Raw genomic sequence first — 11,546 nt, 5'->3', positions numbered from 1 at the left:
TTCAAAAAGGTGATAGTGTCTTCTTAAAGTAATATTGGTAAGAAGACAAATCTGTTCACCAACACTCACTTAGCATGACTCCATCTAAGTGGTTGTCCTTTGTCATCGGCTCTGTTGGGCTTGTCCTTCTCCTTTCTCCAGTCACCCTTGTGAACTAGAGTCACATATATGTACTCAACAACCTCCCTAGTCATGGCATCATACCGACTGACATTCCTTCTTTGCCTTGACATCAATGACAACAAGTCATAATTGAGTACATTGATTACTTCACTAGTTAGTCCTTAGACTTTAGATCAATTATGCCAAAATAGCCCTAATCCTAATGATATTATAAAATTTAAAATATATCTGAATCATAATCCTAACTTTATTTTGATCCTACTTGAAATTTAATCCTGAACTAATCCCTAACCTTAATTAAACATTATGTTAAATTCAAAACCTAATCTAATTATAATTCCAAAAATAATTATACAATACCTCTTTTCTTTAACAAATCACTCATATTGACTAATCATTGCATATGCACAACTCTAGTTTATTTTTTATTTTTTCTTTCCATTGATTCTATATATAACCGAATTAAGAATATCAAAATCACTCCATCCACACAAAATGATGGTAGGATGAGTTAAGGCTGCTCTGCACGCCGTGGCAGATGCTTCTCTCCAATCCGGAGATGCTCGAGACCAAAATATTTGAACTACCTTGGAAATCTTAATTAAGAAACAGTATATGGGCTGACCACCTGTGCTCAAAATTTGTTAAATTCTTAAAGACAAGATGCTCACAATATCTGTGCAACTCTATTCAACAGGGAGCTTGAATGACCGCGTTGGCCCATTTCGCAACGATGTCTCACTATTTAAATCTTCAATTACCAAAGTTAAGTTCATGCCAATGCCGGAGAGAATATCTATTTATGATAGAAAAAAATATATCATTCAGAAGCCTCTGAGAGCTGTAACGATAGATCCATGGGCACCTAGCATGGACTCGCAGAGTATTGCTTCACAGCTATTCGCAGTTTCTCTGTTCCCATACTTGGGCTTCTTGTATTACATCACCAAGTCCAAATCAGCTCCCCCGCTCACTCTCTTCGGCTTCTACTTCCTGCTAGTTTTCGTGGGTGCCACAAGTGAGTTTCTTATTAACCAAACATTCCAATTGTTTTTTGGCCTAAGCTCTAGTCTAAATGACTCGAGAGATTTCTAAAATATGGAATGTCTTTTAAGAACATCGAAATATTTGGGCTTTTGCATACTTCCTTTTTAAGTACGCTTGAAAAAGGCTAGAAATATAACATTTGAGGCCTGGAACACATCAGATATCATATTGAATTCTATAAGAAAATGCAGAGTAATGGTATTGGCTGCAGGTTAAGAAGCTTGAATTTTTTTATCTTCATGCTTCCCCATTTCCCACCATCAAATAATACAATCTGAAAAGCATCATATTGGATTCAATGGAAAAATGCAGATAACAGTATTGTTGCACGAGGATAAACCTAAAAGTTTATGCTACTAGTATCACAACACAGAGACCGTGACTTATGAAAACCCTTGGAAAACATTCGAGTCCATGCTCAGTAAGGTATTCTTAATCTCTCTTTCTAGGTGTGCTGGGTGAGAGTATTAGGATTTCATTATTCACAGGGAATTCCTAACATAGGCGAGTGTTTGGTTAGGTCATAATTGGGCAGAACATCAGCAATTGCCAAGAAGATTCCGTAGTTCAAGGTTACTGGGGCAGTTTGACCTAAACAAGTAAGATAGGCCTCTTAATTACTATAAATGCTTTCTTAGACCAATGAAGACATTCATTTTCTCGCAGAGTTCTCAACAATCGATGGTGTAGTTTTTATATTTACCACAATTTAAGTTGACTGCAACCTTTACCTATCTTTTTTTTTGAAAGAGGGGTAAACGCTTTGACCTGGAGCTATGAACCAGTGAGGCCACAAATAGGGGACCTCATCCCCGTTAGATTTGAACCTTGATGGCAAGGATAACAACTCAACAACTTAACCATCACAACATGCCACTATTGGCAACCTTTACCTATCTTTACTAGGTTGGACAAGAACAGATTATGCGTAAGGTCTGAAATTGATAGAGCAAGCGATTACCAGTTGTAATACCATTAGTGGGTACAAATATTTTGGGTCTTTTAAAAAACTATTAATTTGCTATATATGGAAAACAAGGATTGTAATGAATCCTAAACTCAGATTGGTTTTATGTTAGAGCCTGTAGCGTTTTTAACTTATCTAGGGTTATGTAAGAATTCTATGGATTTAAATTAACCGTCTTGTTAAATTTGTTGACCAATTTATTTACCATTTTAAGATTCTCCTGATTATGTTCTGAGATGTGGATTGTAAAGGACACTCCCATAGGGATAGAAATCTGCTAGATGGTAATCTCAGACATTTTTTGTAAAGCTTTATGTTAGTTGTGTTCACTTTGATTTTCATCTTTTGACAAAATGTCCTTTATTTGTCATTTGAGTTGTGGTCCACTGGTGAGTTCACTTGGATGTTGTGGAGAACACTAGAGTTCTATTCCGGTAGAAGATTAGACCCCAGCAGGTGCAAAAGGGGCAAGGCCAGATCAGGTCCTGCGTGGCTTTTGCAGGTTTTCCCTCAGACATTGGCATTTGAGTCTTAAAAGAAAATTAGTATTGAGTTTCCCCTTAGCTTGTTGCTTTGAGAAGCTGCTTAGTGAAAAAAAAATCATTTATTGATATGTTTCATTGGAATTTAACACCAAATTTTAAATTTAACCCGTCTCTAGTATTTGCATTATTTTGCATTTAACTCCAAGATGGCATTGTTGCTTGATTAAGATACACAGTTTTTTGCAATCTTGATTGATTTTGGATAATTTATAATGTGGAAGATTAGTTTATTATTTATATGCTTGAGCCAGTCCATTTTTCTCTTGATGTTTAAGCAAGTATTTATGTACTATCAACTGACAGAGTCCGAAGATTTCATGACAGAATTCTGAAATGCCTGTTAACCTTGAACTGAGATTCTTAAACTTTGATGTTTTTTTTCCAAGTTTATAGATAATTTTTAGTGATGCAACCAACAGATTTCCCCTCATTTTTTAGTTTTTGGGGGGGATATCATTAAAAAACATTCTCCATTGAGTGAAAATTGGAGCAAGATGATTTAAAAACCTGATCACATTAATGTTAGGATTAACCGCTGACAAAAATAACAATTACTTGCAAATATAATCAATATTAGAAAATAATAAATCACACAGAAGAGAACACAAGACACAAAGATTTAACGTGGTTCACCCAATCTCTGGGTTACGTCCACTAAGAACAAGTCGACTATTATTATTATCCAGTGATTACAATCCGCAATCCCTTACAGCTCAATACCACCGCAAGAAGCTACAATTTCATCATAGATAATGAAATCCCTAACCCTAAACCATTTTATACAAGTTTTTTGCCACTTACAAAATTAGGGCTAGAATAAGTCATCCAATAGGAAAATAGCAGCCGACACCTTTTACAATAGTAGAGTCATTTTTGGCTTTGGGGGCTTTGCCCTTGAAAACCCCCGTAGGGGCATTGCCTCTTAACCCCATCCCGAATTGTGACAGGGAGTGCACGTGGTCTGTCTTGGGGCAGACCCTTGTAGAAATAATCTGGGGGGAAATTGTGTCGAATAAACCTTTGAGTCTGATTAGGCTCCACATCAAAACAATTAAAGAGTCAAAAGTAAGGTGAAGTGAAAATATTAAAGATTCTGCCCCCGAAAACCCTCGCAGGGGTGTTGCCTCTCGACCCCATCCTGAACTGCGATAGGGAGCACACGTGGGGCACTGCCCCTTGACCCCGTCTTTACCCCCATAGAAATAATCTGGGGGGAAATTGCGTTGAATAAACCTCCGAGTCTGATTTGGCTCCACATCGCTACAATTAAAGGGCCAGATGTAAGGTGAAGTGAAAATATCAAAGATAATAATAGACTACTCCACTTGTATTATGAGATGAAAATATACACATGTGAAGAATGGTGAACCATGTGTATTAGAAGGCATGTACAAGTTCCATAACAAATAACAAACTGCTCACATGCATCCTAAAGGATTCTAACAAACAATAATAAATAAATTAAGCAATATACAAGTAGACATTGATGGAATATTCCAATATTTCCCCCTTGATACATCATTATTTCAAAATACTAATGAAATAACCCTGAAATGGTTCAAACTTCACATGTGCAAGAGGCTTAGCAAATATGTCAACACATTCTTTACTAGAGTACAATTGGACCTGAATATTGTTTTATTGAAACCTGTTCTTTTTGAAGTGGCAGTCAACTTCAATGTGCTTGGTTAATTCTTGAAGGAGTAGGTTACGAGCAAGTTTGAGAATTCTTTGATTTGCTTGATTTGTCTCAGAAACAAATCCAACATTTCAAATGGATTGTGGAAATCTGATAAAATTAACACTTTGATTATCTCAATGGTGGATTGTGGGTGGAATTTGAGGTACTTCCTATCTTCTAGTATGTGAGGTAGCCAAATCACTTAATAAACTACTACACCTGTTGCATGATTCTGCTTTTAGTAGAAGAACAAGCAATGATAGCTTGCTTCTTACTTCCCTAAGATATAGGACTTGCTTAAGAAAAATAAATTCTAGTTGTGTATTTTCCATCATTAACAAATAATGCACAATCTGCATTTGTGTCCTTGCTGTGAAGAACTGATCTTTTTTTTATGTTCCAAACCATGATTCATTATACCACTGATATACCTCAGTACCCATTTTACTGCTTTCCAATGATACATTTTGATTCTTGCATGAATTTTGAAAGACGACTAACTAACAAATTTGATATCTGGTCTAGTGTAGGCCAAGTAAATCAAACCTCAAATCATTTTTTGATAACTGCAATCTTGATTCCATAGGAGCAGACCTAGGATTGCAATCCATCATTCTCAACTTTTTGAGCAATGTCTTGGAATATTTTCTTTGAGTTACGAAGATTCAGTGATTAGTTTGCCATATCTTTAATGCCAAGACAATAATATGATAGTCCATTATCTTTCTGTTAGTGAACATATTTATCTTCGTACTAATATTTTATAATTGACTCTATTACCTCCTTTTTCTGAAGACAATAAAGGTTCATAACAGTTGGGCAGGGTCAATAATTACCATCCCTCTGAATTATAGGAGGTACAGCTTGCCTGTTGGGTGTTCAATGAATCCCTAAACTAAAACATACATGTTTGTTTTTAACCAGAAAACATAAAAGGCAACACAACTCATTTTTGGATGAGAGGCCAATGATAAATTGTCATGGAAAACAGTAAATGAAACTAGAGGACATAAAGTCCTTCAAGTTCTTAGTGATTTAGAATTTCATTAGAAGATGATAGCAAAATCAGAATCAACTAATCTGTTAACCAGCAAAGATTAGAATGGATTAGGAATTTCAAAGAAAACATTCACAAAGAAATGTTCTTCAATTCAATCTTAAATAACATAGATCTAGATTGATTCCACAAACCCATTTATGTTGTATTTATTCCCAATTCAATAACAAAATGATCTTTCATATATCAGATATTAATTCAATTCCAGTACTACTATCAAAAAAAGATAACATTCGACATAGACTAACAAAGAGCAAAAACCACCATGTTTTTCCTTCTTCTATCTTCTAACCCCCCAAAAAATTTACCAGTCTACCTTAAAAAATAGTTTTCAATGTCGGAGTGGGTCTCCCCGAAAATCCAACCCCCTTGACAGTTAACAAGAGTAGTTATGATAACAAAAAAGTCTAAATAGAACACTTGTCCTTTGAGTTCAAAGCAACAAAACATCAACATAGAAAAACCCTTTATACGAGCGAACTGTGGCCTTCATTTCTAGTATGATCCTCATCACCGCCTGTACTATGTGCTAGAATCCATCCATAGTATGCACCTACGAATTCTTGAAGCGCATTGGAACTTGCATTCATCAAACTTAGTAGTCGTGTTTTTTACATGTCCCTATCCCACTTCATTATGTTAAGTTGGCCCATGTATTCTGGCAGGTGTTCCATGCAAAGAATTAGCATGGCTTCAATCTGTGCTATGTTTGTGAAGTCTGTGGCTGTAGGATTAGCTAACTCTTTAATCACCTTCAAATCCCCTTCGAAAGATTTGACCAAAGGTTTGATATTGAAGTTCCCCTCATTGAGTTGAGCCACACTGTTGGGACTTATGATTTGCATGTCCTTGGAAAAACTAGTGTACATGTGCTTAATTTCTGTTTTAATGCTCTGCGCACTAGTAATGTCAGATTTGTAGATTGAGCATCTCCAACTCATGTTTCTTTTAATTACATACAACATGCTAGGGTCCACTTCTTTGAGAGGATTCTCAGCCAAGAACTTCTCTATGCCATATTGTTCCACATCTGAGATTTGCATGACTATAGCCAACCACTTACTTTCCTCTGTTTCCCAAGGGGCATTTGCATTTGAACTTCTCTTAGCAAAGCATCGACATCATAAAAAACTGTAGCGTATTGTTGGAGGATTTCTTTTCCTTCCTTGATTACACCGTCTACCCATTCGTCCATGACTATGGGTTTACCGCGCTGAATTTGGTTCAACAACCTTTTGCTATCAGGTGATGTAGGATCAAAATTCTGAGGTGCTTGAACTAGGGGCAAAGTGATGCAAAGGGTCTAGCGCTCTAACACTCAACCAATCCTAATTAAGGATCTAATCCTTGAACCATCCAATGGTTCTTGTTTTCTTGATCTTCCCACCTTACTTAGTCTCCAAGACTATTGTCCCAACTTGCCTCCTAGGTATAATTGGGTTGGTGTAGACTTCATCTCCCTTGTCAAGGCACTAGTCCTACTAGCCCTTCCTTCCCTTAGAACCCTAACCCTTGCTTAGAATCTTTCTCTCACCCTTGGTTTCTACTAATGTTGTAGATAGCCTCCATATCCTTGTTGACCTTGCCTAATACCTCTGGTCACATCAACAACCATTGAAAAGTCCCTATCTTCAAATAGGGCTAATTAGGCCTATTTGCTTTAGGTCTAGGAACACTGTTTCATTGCATTTCTCCAAATCCTTCCAAACACCCTCATGGAAGACTTTAGGAATCTGAAAGCTATCACCTAGCACTTCTAGAATCCAACTTTACAGAGCTTCAAAACACCCACAACCCTATTTACCCTCAAGCCCTAGTTTCTTGCCTATCTTTTAGGAATCTGAACTAGTTTTCACCAAAAGGCTTCTAAATCCTTTCCAACTACAAATCAATCTTTCCAACCACTTGCTCTATCAAGGTAACATCCTAGGGCTTCTAAGCATTCCATTGGATTGACCCAAACTAGTCATGGGTGTACTCTGCAATCACATCTTTTCACTATCTTGGCTCACTTACTCCCAGCAGCCAGCCGAGGGCATCACTCCACATCTTGGAATCCAGTCACAAAAATGTAAAACAAAGAAAAAACATTATTTACATAGTCTAACCTATCATCCCACAAGGTTTCACACATTTTCCACCGTGGGTGATTATGTTAGAGCCATTATTGTGGTAGTAGCCTTGTGGATGAGAATCATAGACCAATCACTAAGAAAATTCCACAACTCCCTAACCTAACAACTTCAAACCAAGTTTGAATATGCAAAAGAAAGGTGAAACAGTACTCTACAAAAATCATAAGTCAGATCATCTGTCCCAATCCGCACACAGCCGTACTAGGACATTTAAGCACAACAAAAACAATGTATAATGATGCAGTTAACAAGAGTAGTTATGATAACAAAAAAGTAGTTAACAAGAGTAGTTATGATAACAAAAAAGTCTAAATAGAACACTTGTCCTTTGAGTTCAAAGCAACAAAACATCAACATAGAAAAACCCTTTATACGAGCGAACTGTGGCCTTCATTTCTAGTATGATCCTCATCACCGCCTGTACTATGTGCTAGAATCCATCCATAGTATGCACCTACGAATTCTTGAAGCGCATTGGAACTTGCATTCATCAAACTTAGTAGTCGTGTTTTTTACATGTCCCTATCCCACTTCATTATGTTAAGTTGGCCCATGTATTCTGGCAGGTGTTCCATGCAAAGAATTAGCATGGCTTCAATCTGTGCTATGTTCGTGAAGTCTGTGGCTGTAGGATTAGCTAACTCTTTAATCACCTTCAAATCCCCTTCGAAAGATTTGACCAAAGGTTTGATATTGAAGTTCCCCTCATTGAGTTGAGCCACACTGTTGGGACTTATGATTTGCATGTCCTTGGAAAAACTAGTGTACATGTGCTTAATTTCTGTTTTAATGCTTTGCGCACTAGTAATGTCGGATTTGTAGATTGAGCATCTCCAACTCATGTTTCTTTTAATTACATACAACATGCCAGGGTCCACTTCTTTGAGAGGATTCTCAGCCAAGAACTTCTCTATGCCATATTGTTCCACATCTGAGATTTGCATGAGTAGCCTTGTGGATGAGAATCATAGACCAATCACTAAGAAAATTCCACAACTCCCTAACCTAACAACTTCAAACCAAGTTTGAATATGCAAAAGAAAGGTGAAACAGTACTCTACAAAAACCATAAGTCAGATCATCTGTCCCAATCCGTACACAGCTGTACTAGGACATTTAAGCACAACAAAAACAATGTAGAATGATGCAATAGTCCGTACAACAGGCACACACGTGTGGAATTTGTCTGAAAACCTTCTAGCCTTCCAAAATATGTTTCTCCATGCTCAAATACTCAAGCATGGGTAGTTACAACTTCCCAAACTTCCATTTGCAACTTTTTGCAAAAATTGCAAAAGTTGCTCAAGCAACATTTTGAGCAACTTTGCAACTTTTGAGCAATTTTTGCTCTTTACATCTTTTGATCAAATGGGTCCCTCTAGGACTATTCTAGGACCCTAGTTAAGATTCCTAGGACCTATTAGGTAACCAAATACCTTAGTTGCCAATCCCTAACAACTTTTAACCCATTGAGCAACTTTGCAACTTTTGAGCAATTTTTGCTCTTTACATCTTTTGATCAAATGGGTCCCCCTAGGACTATTCTAGGACCCTAGTTAAGATTCCTAGGACCTATTAGGTAACCAAATACCTTAGTTGCCAATCTCTAACAACTTTTAACCCATTGAGCAACTTTCGACCAACTTAGGACCTAATGAGCAATTTTGGCTCTTTTACAAATTCATTGGGACTAGTTGCATTCCAAGGACCATTGGAACTTATTAACCACACACAACCTTTTAACTAACCCTTAACAACTCCAAAAACCAAAAAGAAGGGAAGTGCCCTGCACCACAAAGCACCACAGTCATCCAAGGAGTCAATATATTCGGCCATTATGTTAATCACTTGTTTTAGCTCCTTCTTCTCTTTTGCATCTTTCTGAAATTGAACCAGCATATGTCAAGTGGACTTGCTTAACCAATGCTCCTTTGTCTCCTTGTTCAATACACCTAGACCCACTTTTGTAATTTCAAAGTTAATGACATTGAAACCTACAAAAGTATTTGTCAGTTTGTACAAGGCAACCTTTGTCGTGACCTCTCCTATTTTAGCATCTGTAACTAGGCGAGCAAAATTCTTCATCCTTTTGGGCTTTTGGGGCTTTAGCAATATACTTTCTCGCCATATCTCTTATAGTTACATAGATTGGGAGCAAGCTCCTCTTCTTGCTCACTAAGTTCGTAAGCCAATTTGGTACCGATGGGGAAGTTTCAGTTCCTGCTGGATCCTTTATAGATGTGTTCAACAAATCCAAAACTTGTGAAACACTATCCAAGGTCACCTGAACTTGTTGTTCATTGTCTATTAAACCTCCACCTTGTTCTTTCTCAGCATCAAGGTTTATTCGGGTTTGCTCCTGAGATGCCGTGTTGTCTAGTTTGTTGAACCTGGTTTTTGACCTTGTCCTTCGTACAACAGGTTGATTTTGGATTAGTTCAGCGACCAATGCATTCAAACTCTTTTTATCACCTGCAGGACCTATGGAAATGATAGTGTTAGCACTGGAGGAAGAAGAGGATTCTTGAACTGCATCTTCAATTCAAAGCGGAGATGTGCCTCCTTTTCTCTTATGTTGAAGTCAGGCTTTAGCATGTTTAATAACACCATTAGTCCTCTGCATTATGTCGTCCATCTCGGGTTCTGACCAATCAAACAATGGGAGGCAGGGGAAATTCTTGTTGTTTTAGGTATTCAAGTTCAATGCTCTCTGAACCATCTTCTTGAACTCCCTTGATGTTCATTTTCAATTGGAAGGCAAAGACTTGTGACAATACCATCCTGGAAATGTTTTTCCTTTGAACTTCTCTTTCATTCAAACAATCCTCCTAGTAACCTTCTAAGTGAGGTAAGGGTGAGAAATGATCTCCCACTTCCAAAACTCTCATGGCAAACTCTCCATTGTTGAAACCTTGTCTAGCATAATAGAATTTGAAATCAAAGGTGTACTAATCACTCCCAATATTCATGGCATGTTCTAGATTTTTACATGAAAGTTTACCGATTATCACAGGGGACAAACTATCCCACTTATCTTTAGGCAAAAACCTCACTGTTACAACAAAAAGCTAATGACAAACTTCTACCAGAATAAAGCAATCCAAAGAAAACCTGGGCAATCTTAATGGTTCTACATCAAATCTTCCTATCCTGAGATATGTGAACCTAGGAAATTTGGTGAACAAACTACCATAGACTTGTATGAATTGTAGGGCTTCTAATGAGACTCTTTCCTTTGCCTTGCCTGCCAGTTCAAAACATAATTTACCCTGGAAAACATCATGAACCTTTTTATAATCAGATAGAACTTGGCTCCGTTGTAGGGAAGGACAATAATTGTATATGAGGATATCATTATCCCATAGAACTTGGCTCCTTTGTAGGGAAGGACAATAATTGTATATGAGGATATCATTATCCTAGGGTTCATGAGGTAGAGAGATCTTTGGATACAAGCCAAATAATAAATGAGGTAGAAAGACATAAAGAAATCGTTTTTAATGGTTTGAGTAAATTTCAGTTACTCTCTCATTGAACTTGTTATGGTTTCAGCCCAATCTAGATACTGTTTTCCATCTAGTACGATATCAATGAAATGATACATCCAATCCTCAAACAAAAATGCTTCTAGCGAACCTGTTGATGCGAGTTTTGTGTCACTACATAACATATTAGTAATTGGATGCTTGATACGGAATATCAAATATACAATTCCTCTCTTGAAAAGTTATCTCTCATGGGACATGAGTATAACTCCAATGTTCCTTACACCGTTGGATACTCGCTCAGTTTTATCAATGTGATTTGCTGGTAATCACGTAGGCGGCCTTACGTTTTCTTGTTTGAGAAAAATTTGGATCTTGGTGAGAAAATGGAGATGGTGGTTCGGTGTGAATGCTAGATGATGTTGATGGCGCGATGATGGCAATGTAGGGTGAATGGCGATGGAAGGTGAGAATGCCGATGTTTTGGTTTACTTCTCTAACTAACC

At 37.3% G+C, this 11,546-nt stretch overlaps 1 protein-coding gene across 3 annotated transcripts in view; it reads left to right on the top strand.

The window, feature by feature from the left end:
• Positions 1–590: 590 nt before the first annotated feature.
• The window catches only part of LOC149548292 (1-acyl-sn-glycerol-3-phosphate acyltransferase), a 130,025-nt gene continuing 119,069 nt past the window's right edge, over positions 591–11,546 (top strand). For 2 of the 3 annotated variants that reach the window (XM_089792369.1, XM_089792368.1), the window contains exon 1: positions 592–1,141. In XM_089792369.1, coding sequence (XP_089648495.1) covers positions 787–1,141 — 355 coding nt within the window. In that variant the 5' untranslated portion in view covers positions 592–786. Of the gene's footprint in view, positions 1,142–11,546 lie in introns of all 3 variants that reach the window. The other variant, XM_089792367.1, reaches the window with a different exon arrangement.

This window comes from Cupressus sempervirens, chromosome 7, assembly GCF_028749045.1.
Source record: "Cupressus sempervirens isolate cs-2001-9-10 chromosome 7, ASM2874904v1, whole genome shotgun sequence".
Taxonomy (NCBI): domain Eukaryota; kingdom Viridiplantae; phylum Streptophyta; class Pinopsida; order Cupressales; family Cupressaceae; genus Cupressus; species Cupressus sempervirens.
This window is presented reverse-complemented; position numbering and strand designations above follow the sequence as displayed.